The 10,417-nt window shown below is 42.4% G+C and overlaps 2 protein-coding genes across 4 annotated transcripts in view; one reads left to right on the top strand and one right to left on the bottom strand.

Moving 5' to 3' along the window:
• The window catches only part of tecpr2 (tectonin beta-propeller repeat containing 2), a 23,132-nt gene extending 20,187 nt beyond the window's left edge, over positions 1–2,945 (top strand). For all 3 annotated transcript variants that reach the window (XM_062522703.1, XM_062522702.1, XM_062522701.1), the window contains exon 20: positions 281–2,945. In XM_062522703.1, coding sequence (XP_062378687.1) covers positions 281–432 — 152 coding nt within the window. In that variant the 3' untranslated portion in view covers positions 433–2,945. The remainder of the gene's footprint in view (positions 1–280) is intronic.
• A 205-nt stretch (positions 2,946–3,150) lies between these two features.
• ankrd9 (ankyrin repeat domain 9) lies at positions 3,151–4,568 on the bottom strand. The gene has a single exon (XM_062522767.1). It carries the CDS (start codon positions 4,213–4,215, stop codon positions 3,340–3,342), a length of 876 nt encoding a protein of 291 aa, XP_062378751.1. The 5' UTR covers positions 4,216–4,568; the 3' UTR covers positions 3,151–3,339.
• Positions 4,569–10,417: the final 5,849 nt, after the last annotated feature.

Here is a 10,417-nt window from a genome sequence, read left to right as displayed (position 1 = left end):
CTACCATCCTCATGCAAGATGTGGGGGTGTGTGATTGGTTGCATTGTTTAACCACACCCCTGTGTGTGTGTTTGGTTGTCTCCATTGTTTGTTTGTTTGTTTGTTTGTGTGTATGTGTGTTTTTGTGTGTGTGTGTGTGTGTGTGTGTGTGTGTATGTGTGTGTGTGTGTGTGTGTGTGTGTGTGTGTGTGTGTGTGTGTGTGTGTGTGTGTGTGTGTGTGTTGTGCACCATATGTCTCTTGGTGTTGATGTTGATTGCCTCTTGCCTGTCCCCCGCCAGTGACTCCTCTGGATGAGCTGTGGGCAGTGACTCCTGCCGGTGGCCTGACCCAGCGCCTCACCAAGGCCCTGCAGCCCCACAGCCCCAAACCGCACCCCTCCACCGGCTCCCTGAGCACCGACGACCTGGAGGACGAGTGGGAGGTCATCTAACCCCCACCACCCCACCCCCCATCCCCCAACCTCAAAACCACGCCGTCATCCAGATAGAACTCTTTGGCGTACCGATGAAGGCAGGACCAGTGGAGAGAAGGCTTTTGTTTTTGTTTACGACTTTCTTTCGTCTTCCGTCTCAGACGGTTCATTTTGATTCCGTTGCTCCCTCAACTCCGCGTTAAGAGAGTCGAGTTTTATTCAGTTTTTTAATTTCGGTTATTTTCATTTGTCTGTCTCCTGTGTTGTTCCGTTTTCCGTAGCCCCTCCTCCAACCGTGACCCCTGTGTTTTGTGTCCAGTCACACCAATGCCGCTGCTGGAATGGTTGCGTTTGATTGGCTAGTGGGCACTTTAGTGGTTTTCTTTCTAACCTGTGTAAATAACCATGTGGTAACAAAGGGATCGGCCACGCTTGGTAGGCGTGACTGGCTCAAGTGTGGTCGTCGTTTTACGCTGTACAGACTTATGACCACTCAACCGATATTGTGGCTCATCAAAAATTGGTCTTAATCTACCCATTTTAATTGTGGAATAATTTATTACATCTTCTCTAGAAGAGATTATCTTTTTTATTACAAGAAGGAATTATTTTAAAAGGATCTGTGAGGTACCAAGTATGAGAAGTCAGTCACCATCACCAAGTGAGAGAGACACTGGAAGACTAATCATTGCCATTATTAACTGTACTGGACATGGGGTTGTGAATCAAACAAGTCCAGATGCCCATAGTATTGATAAATCAAGATAAATGGTTAGACTCCTTGCTGTTTTGTACTCCTCTAAGGACAGATTGAACAGAAACAGCCTGTGATAACGTTATCATGTATATGCAACCGTATGGGAATCACTGTATGTCAAAGTAGCTTTGAGGATGTCATAGGGAATTGTGTAAATATCATACTAATGGGGAAAGAGTACTAAACTGTACTAGATTCAAGATACTGTACTAGACTCAAGAGATAGTATGTAGTGCATACTAGTCATGATAAGTACTGTACAAGGAAACTCCAGAGTGGCATTTCCCAGTTTTTTTTATTTACCTCAGAACATAACCAGGGTATACGTCTGTAAAGCATTTTAATATATGGCATTTTAAGACGGTTGCTGTCTAACTTCTAACACTTCACTCTTTACATGTGAAAGGGAAATCATGTTAACAGACGTATCTGTTTGTGAAAGATGATAGTTGTTTCATGCTGGACAATTGTCTTTGTTTTTATGATATGCACTGGCCTTGTAGCAAATGAATGAAGTTCTGTGTGTGAATTTATAGGATTTAGTAGTGTGTGCGGGGGGTCTTCCTCATCTGCTCTCTCATCGGCTTTGACTTTTAGTAGGCGCCGTGTGGGGTTTTGAACAGCTTCTACTCGAAGGCTGGCTGCTACTGCCCATGGACTGCATGATGGCCATTGTGAAACTGTGAAAAAAACGGGGGACGGCTTACCGGTCCGAGCTTGGCTTTGTGCTCTCTCCTCCCTACCCATGCTGATAAGCCTGAAATAAGTCGCTCACATAGTGGGTCTCCTGAAGCGCCATCCACGAGGGTGTCTCAGTCACAAGGGCCTCCTTCACACGAAATGCCAACAAGTTACAGGTTGCAATGGTGTCAGGTTGCAACACTGTTGATCACTTAGTTCCTTCTAAAGCACTTGTGTCTTGGCAACATAATCTTTGCAACAGCACTTTTGTTCCAGTTTTATCTACCTTTTAGGTAGGAGGTATTGATTGGAGAAATGTAAGAGGGACTTTGTTTGACAAGTATTTGATTGTTACATTACAAGTATCTTTGGTTTCTGTTGGTTTCCTGTCTTCAGGGGGGAAAGAAAACATGAAGTAATCTGACTTGAGTGTTCCTTTATCATGCAGACGGATAGCCAGTCTTTCCTTAATTGTGTTGTGAAATACACAGGAAACGTTTGCAGATACAGGATGTCGGACAGAGTAGCGCTATCTATGGGCCACTGTAATTGCCTGCCGTGGTGATTCTTACACAGGTCCCAATTGACTTTTGACTTAAGCGGTCTTTCCAACTGGATATCTTAAAAGAATCACTACTGATTATGTCAAGAGGACAGCCATGGCTGGTTACTGGTTGTGCTTGTGGTGCTAAAATTTGATCTAGTCCTGGCTGTCTCTGATGTCACGGTATCCGGGACTCGATAGGGTTACCACTGACAGCAAATGCCACTGTATCTGTTGCATAAGAGGCGACTGCCTGTGAGGCCTCGTCAAGAGCGCTCGGACTGGATCACCCAGTGGCCGAGCTTCAGGAGAACCCCCCCCCCCCCCCCCTGCCCTCCTGCTGAGATCATATTTCTCAACCCTCTGCCTCTTCTGCTCCAGGAATTAACACAATAACATTACCCCCACCCCCTCTGTGTGCTCCATAGTATGTATGCCTGACTTAGTCAGCAATGCAGCTAACAGAATGAGTTTAAAAAACCCCAATGACTCCCTGCTCTGTACTTGATCCATGCTTCACAAACTTCACAAATAAAGATGTTTACATTTTTTCTGTGTGGCGTGTTTCACACTATAACAGCAGTGAGGAGTAAAATGGCTCTTCTGGCATATGCTCTGTTTAACATGGTGTGTAATTAGGCTGCAGGTGATTTTAAGGTTGATTGATTATTTCATCATGCATCATACAGGTGTATGTAGGAGTTGATACTTGTGTCTGTTTGCCACAGCGACAAAATAGGGCAACGTATATATATTTGATATTTTAAAGAAAATTACTTTTTATTTATACACTGTACATGGCTAAAATGCTACTCTTCTTAAAGGCAATCTTTAAAACGATTCCCACAATATTCAACAGTTATTTACAACAGAAGTCTCAACATTTCAGTTTGTGAAACTATTTACAATGCATTACATCCCTGAGTTTTGCTGGCAAAAACGTCTATGCCATGTTCTGCAGCTGGTGCAGTCTGAAGTCAGGTGGCTTGAGGAAATCTGGAAGAGAGTCCAGCTGTTCAGGGGGGATGGACTGCGTGAGCTTCTGCATGGATTGCACGAACAGGGACGGTGGGGCAGTTCCCGAGAGCCACTGGAACGCCTGCTCGCCCAGGAGCGTCTGCCACTGCAGCGCGTTTTTTTGCAGCTGGCTCTTCATCCGGAAACGCAACTCTGGCATGAAGAGGATGAGGTAGCCAAGACAAACGTGCTTTCGCCGCATGTCAAAATCGCTCTGACATATCTGATCCAGGAGGCAGTCCAAAGGGGTATTACCAGAGCGGTCCGTCACGTAAGGGGAGGCACCGTGCCCCAGCAACAGGATCAAACATTCAGGGCGCACCAAGTCACACGTGAGCTGCAGTGCGGTCTTGCCGCCGTCGATGTGAACACAGCCGTGGCGGTTCAGATAGCTCTGCCTCTCAGTTTTAGAGAAGTCTCTTGCGGAGTCCATGATCATTTTAAGAATGTTGACGCGGTTGTAACGGACAGCGATGTTCAGATGCGGCGTGGTAGACGCTTGACAGCAGCAGAAGCTTCGACTCGGCATCTCCAGCGCTTGGATGGAATAGCGATTGAGAAGGTACCTCGCGTACTGCTGATGGTCGTGCACCAGTGCGTACAACATCGCCTCGCACGGGGAGTAAGCGCACGCACGTCCATCGTCCTCCCAGTGAAACACCTCCATTGTTCGCATATCCTCCAGCACCCACACGGGTAGCAAGTCCCTCACTGCTTGGTAAAAGGCGTACGATGTTCTCTGACACTGTTTTTCGGATTTATAATCCGCACGGCTGTCATACATTCCCAAATCGAGAGGCATGGTCAAAACTGGATGTCACAAGTCCTTACACCTTTTCGTATATTTGACCAATGTAATTACTTGACATGCACAACGCACTTTTTGTGCAAAGGCAGACCCTATAGTAGTCGTTTTTACCAAGGATATCACTGTGACTAAAGTTATCGCATCAACCGCTCTAAATTGCCTGGGTGAGTCTTACTGCTCTGCGCTCAGTTCCAAGAGTTTCAGCTCAAAACAAAAAGAGCAAGGCTTTCTGTTAAGCTGGTCAAAGATCAATAACAAACTGTCCAAGTTGTGTTATGGTTACGTATGCAACCAATAACAAATCTCATCGAATTGTTTGCTTTTCGCCAGGAGACGCGCCCCCTTCAAACCCCACAATAAACTCCATCGACGGCTTATATATCCACATTCTGTATGACGTCCAGGGAACTCCCAGAACGGCCGCCCCAGTTGGTTCCCTCTTGTCGCATCAGGACACACCATTGGCTCCCCTGCATTGCAATGCTCAGCTGCGTCATCGGAGTACAAAGTACCCTCAACTTTTTTCCATATTTGTTGCGGACGCCTTGTGAGCGCGCCGTATGAGCGTCGAGTACGCTCGCGCATAGAGTACATTCAGATCAGGACGCGTGTTTAGTGGCGGGTCACCAGCCCACGTTATGTAATTTGGCGCATTTTGAGTGGTGTGCCTCCTGCAGTGAGAGAGTACAGAGGCACTTTACACAACACAAGCCTTCCCACTACAGTATTAACATCAGGGTTATTAATGATTATTATATTAATCATATTAATTAGCTAAGCGTAAGCGTAATTGCAGGTTTTAAAGGAAGGTATTATACAACGTGGGAAAAAGTGGAAAAATATAGAATGGAATAATTTAGAAAGAGAAAACTAAAGTATATCTCTTTTGTTGACCCATTTTTAGGCTGTTATCCAAAAAAAGTCTATGGCCTGGGGCATACAGTATAGTTCTTTATTCACTGCAAATGCAGCAGCACATTTTGGCCCTAACAATCAACTATGTTTTTGTTGACGACAGATTAACTGTAGCCTATACAGATTAACTGTAGCCTATACATTTCAAGGGTGCTCTTAACTGATAAACAGCAGTATAAATCTATTCAGATTTAGAAAAAGAAAAAAAGAAAATCCACAGGCTATCTCAAATAATGTTTTTAATGTCTGTCTCCACTTGGCCTACAGTACATAACATTGCATGCATGCATACACAACTCAGATGAGATCCGATTGATTGTTTGATATCCAGGCAATTAAGTCATCAAGCACCATTAAATAGCCCCAAGAAGTTTGAATGGGATTTGTATATATGTGGAGATAAAAGAGCATCTAAATACAGTGGAGGGGTTACGGTATAAGACTTCAACTCTCCAGAAGGGGGCTTCACTTGACCATATACTTTTCTAATGCTCTTGGTGGATGGGTAAGGTGCATGATATATGCCAGTGTCTTCTTTTATGTTAAAACACTCTATTGGTACAAGGCAAAATAGTAATGGCCGTACTGGCATTCAAATTGCTCACATTTTTTTTAAATGAAAGACTTTGTTAAGCCCTCTCCTATCAGGTGCTACAGGGGTCATCTCAGCCTGTTTTAAACAGACAAATACGTAGAGTGAGGAATCAGAATTGCTCATTAGACACAAGACATTTTTTTATAAAATATATATTTCATATATAACATGTCATCAGAAAGCTATGAACTCCTCCAACTTCAACGTAAGTATGTTTTCCCACAGACACACCTGGTAGTTTTCCACCTCTGGTTTGGAGTCATGCTGGCGGTTCTAATGAGCTAAAGGGAGTGACATCTTTGTCTTGAGAACTTGAATCATCAGAGGGCAAGGTGATATGATCATCCAATCGAAACAGGTGGAACCGATTGTGTGGTTAACCAACACCACTGCGCTAAATTTTGTCCCATGAATCATCTAAAGCAACACAACAAAAAATGAATGTTTGCCCCTTAGCATCAATATAAAAATTCCACCATAACAACCTCCTGGTAAAATGTCTGGTACTAAATGATCCAAGTTTCTGCTCATTGACCTTTGACAGGGATGTCACACCATTTGGAGTCCCTGGTGCAGGGCCCTATACTGTAGGTTCAAAGCTCCAGGAACATTGATAAATACGACACTCGTCACCTGTTGTCACAATACTATGTACAATGCACAATTGTACAATACATTGTACAATGTACAATACCTGCCAAGATCAGAATAACTGGCTTACTAGTTTACATAAAATTAGACTGACATTTACTTAACATGAAAAAAAAAAAAAGAACAGCAAAGATCTGAGGCAACCTTTATTTTAAAATAGAAGTAAGTCATGGCTGAAACTCCCTCAGTTTACGGTGCTCTAATGAATTTGTGTCCCGCCCATGGGGCAGGTGGGGCTCTGTTGAAGCCACTGATTCACACAGTTGACGTGGAATGGAAATTGTGGTTGCAGGGTAGAATCGTGAGCTCTTCTCCTTCCTCGTATAGTCACTCAGACAGACCCTATACAGTCACTCTGTCCATTGGCGTTCTTGGGGTTGAAGATCATGATGGAAGGGGTTGATGGTTCATGGGGAGGTTGTTGGTGATTTCCCAAATGATCATTGGGGAACCAGCTATTCAACCTCAATCTGAGGAGGGCGAAGCACGGCATCAAAAATGAGCTGCTGTTTGGTTGAACAGCTCGACGAGACTGTTCAGAGGACTGTTTCCTCTTCCTGCTCCTGCCACTGTTTTGCATTCCCTCACTCATTTTAAAGATAGATGTTGGAAACTATGAGACAAAATGTAGAAAATGTGCAGGTAATGTCAAAGTCAAAGCATATGATTATTGTACCCTGTGCTGGAGGGTAAAGCAGAGAGCTCTCTGCATGATATATATATATCCCATCAACGTGACCCATTCTCGAGCTGTTTTTACACATCTCTCTGCTCTCCTTCTTTTCCTCATATTCTATCTCATTATTTCTAATCCTCACGGGATTGATCAACATACAGGAACAAGGACAGTATGAACTGCTGAATCTGATCATGTTTCATCTTTTATATGAAGATGGAGGTTAGTTTAACTGTGTTATTAACTATACATTTTTATTTCGTTGTCCGTGTTATGTGTTTAGTTTAGAGTCCAATACCTTTTATATAGCAGCTTGTCTTCACACTGGCCATTGGAGAATGCCATAATTTCCATATGTGTGTGTGTGTGTGTGTGTGTGTGTGTGTGTGTGTGTGTGTGTGTGTGTGTGTGTGTGTGTGTGTGTGTGTGTGTGTGTGTGCGTGCGTGTGTGTGTGTGTGTGTGTGTGTGTGTGTGTGTGTGTACATGTACTTCTTTCATCCACTAGGGGGCAGTGTATCTTCACAGTTGGGGTCCACAGCACTACCCATTGCCATTGCTTCTCCTGATTCCTGATAATCCAACAGCTGTCAACAAAATATGACATTATTGATGTAAGATGACCAAGACTTTTGCACATATTGTATGTGTGTGTTGTCTTTGTTAAGCTGGTCAAAGATCAATGCTGTCATTGGATTTGTTGTTTAAGCAGAGTTACTTATGACCAGTCACCAAAGGGGGAAGCTCTTGACAGCTCTTGATGAGCTGTCATTCCCCACCCATTGACGGGCATGTCTGGCCTGCCAGCAGATACTTATAAATCCTAAACTATGATCGGGGTTTTCAGATCAGCTGCTGACTTTTTGTTGATCTGACTGGGATTGCACATAATGGAGGAGCCACCTGAAACATGCTGTAGCCTAGGCTACATCTTTGGTGACCCTCTTCATTTTATTTCCAGGCGGGAATACCGTGTCATCAATTGGCTCTTTGAATAATATTTGGCCATAACTCTTCCAGCTGTAGCTTTTCAAATACATTTTTGATCAGTCAAAGTGTCATCATCTCCTTTCTACTTCTGATACCAATGTGTCAGAACCAGTACTAGCACCAACCGACTTCAGCTTCCCCCTTGTGAGATGAAAGGGAACAGGCTTAAGTAACAAAGGCCAAATGCCATATGACAAATGCATGTTGATGCTATTGCTAAAATCCAGACACCGTAGAAGTAAGTGTCACGGTCAATGCAGCTGCATGCTGTAGTGCATGCTTTTCAACCTTGCAATTGAGTTAACTTTATAATGGCTTGATGCACACATACTGTATTGCCTTCAATTGGAAAATACCCTGGTCCTGACAAACCCAAAAGGGCATCAAAATCAAAACAAGGCAAAACAATACAATAAATGCCAATTTGGCAGCACAGTAATTTGGTATGGTTTCTAAAACAGATAATCATTTTGTTAGGAACAATTAAGACCATGTTTATATTCCTCTTATACACATCTTGTGTGTTGGAGAGTTGTAGAGTTCTTGTATTGACTGTTTTTGTATGGTTTTGGATTATAAGCATGAACCATGATACAGTATGTGGATTGTGCACTGCAATACTGCAATTGTTTGAGTTGTTAAATGACATAAAAACTACAGAAAAAATCCTCAAATGGTAAAAGAACCAGACTGTGGTGTATATTGTACAACATTCATTAGTTAAGTGTACATTGAAATACATTTTTACTGCAAGGTTTGTCTGTAATGCAATATTTCAGTTTTAAGGTGTATTTGGACACTTTGGCAGTTATTGCAATTGCAACACCTTCTCACCAAGTCAAGTCAAGTCAAGTTTATTTATATAGCACATTTCATACACAGAGGTCATTCAATGTGCTTTACATAAACAAAAACCAAACAGTAATTATAGCAGATAAAAGCATAGATGGGCAAAGAGTAATAGTAATAAAAATAATAATAATAATAATAATAAAAAGATCATAATAGAAAATAAAAACAAAGCATAAATCAAGATCAAATCAATAAGGAATAATTAACATAAAAGACTCCAGATGGAGTAATTAAGAGACAGTTAGCAGAAAGCATCTGAGAACAATTTGGTCTTAAGTCTAGATTTAAAACAGGCTGCAGTTGGGGCCTTTTTAATGTCATCAGAAAGTTGGTTCCAAAGCTGAGCCGCATAGCAGCTAAAAGCTGCTTCGCCATGTTTAGTTCTAACAGCAGGCTTTACGAAGAGGTTTTTCTCCTGAGACCTCAGAGGACGAGAAGGTGTGTACTGCTGAAACATGTCTGATAGGTATTTAGGTCCTGCTCCATTTACTGATTTATAAACAATTAGTAGTGCTTTAAAGTCAACTCTGTGACATACTGGAAGCCAGTGCAGAGATTTTCTGTGTCCAGTGTCGGTGTCCAGTGTCCTTATCTATTTTTAAATTTTTGCAGAAAAGAGAAGAACACGTATTGTGCTGATCAAGGGAGATGTACCCCATTTTCCAAGTTCTTCATAACATGTTGCATAACTTGAGCACGTGTCACACGTGTAACCTTGCCGTTGGTTTCTGTAATCTCCAAATCCAGCGATTTACTCATCAAAGAGAATAAATAAACAAAATTTGATTTAATCTTGAATAATCTTGAACTTTTTTGCTTTCCTGAGATGAATAAAGCTTATGGGGGAAAAGTGACTCTCACCACCAGAGTCAGAGAGAGAGAGAGAGCTTGGGTGCCTGTGGGACCTGTCTGTGTGTATGCTCACCAGGGGTACCCACCCTCATTGACCACGACCCTAACCTGTATTCCACCAGAGATCCATTTGTTGGGGCTGCATGATCACTAGATGGTACGTTTTTAAGAGCCTTTAGTGTTCATCAGTTTCATTTAGTGCTTGTGGTACAAACCTCTGTTGAGTTATAGAATTATTCCAGACATTTCTCTTGTTGTATACAAAAAGCATAGCTAATTAAATAATTGTGCAATTTAGAGTGATATATTTGGCATCATCTGTTCTGACTTCCAGTATAGGACCTGTTTCGTTGGGCTTGATCTGCTGACCAGGTTGGGGGGCCACTGTGCATGTGTTTGGGGCTAAGCTTCTGGACACTTAAGCTGTGGTACTCCATGCCACTGGCAGAGTGATGAAGCCAATTGGATTTTGTTGATGTCACTCATTTATACCACAATATATAGTGAAAAAGTAGATCTATATCTCCATAGCATTGTATTCATATGTACTCTATATGCATGAGCTAGAATGTATGTTGTTAATGTTCATTTAAAAAAACTTCTTTCCAGAAGTTTCTGTTGCAGGTCTGCAGCAATTATGCAATATCAGTTGCATGGATAAAAGAGG

The sequence above is a fragment of the Sardina pilchardus genome, chromosome 20 (assembly GCF_963854185.1).
Source record: "Sardina pilchardus chromosome 20, fSarPil1.1, whole genome shotgun sequence".
Lineage (NCBI taxonomy): Eukaryota > Metazoa > Chordata > Actinopteri > Clupeiformes > Clupeidae > Sardina > Sardina pilchardus.
The sequence above is the reverse complement of the archived record's forward strand: the minus strand, read 5'-3'. Positions and strand labels throughout refer to the sequence as shown.

What these genes read in the sequence shown, in the direction of transcription:
- ankrd9 (XM_062522767.1), bottom strand. Translation starts at nt 4,215, where the DNA reads ATGCCTCTCGATTTGGGAATGTATGACAGCCGTGCGGATTATAAATCC.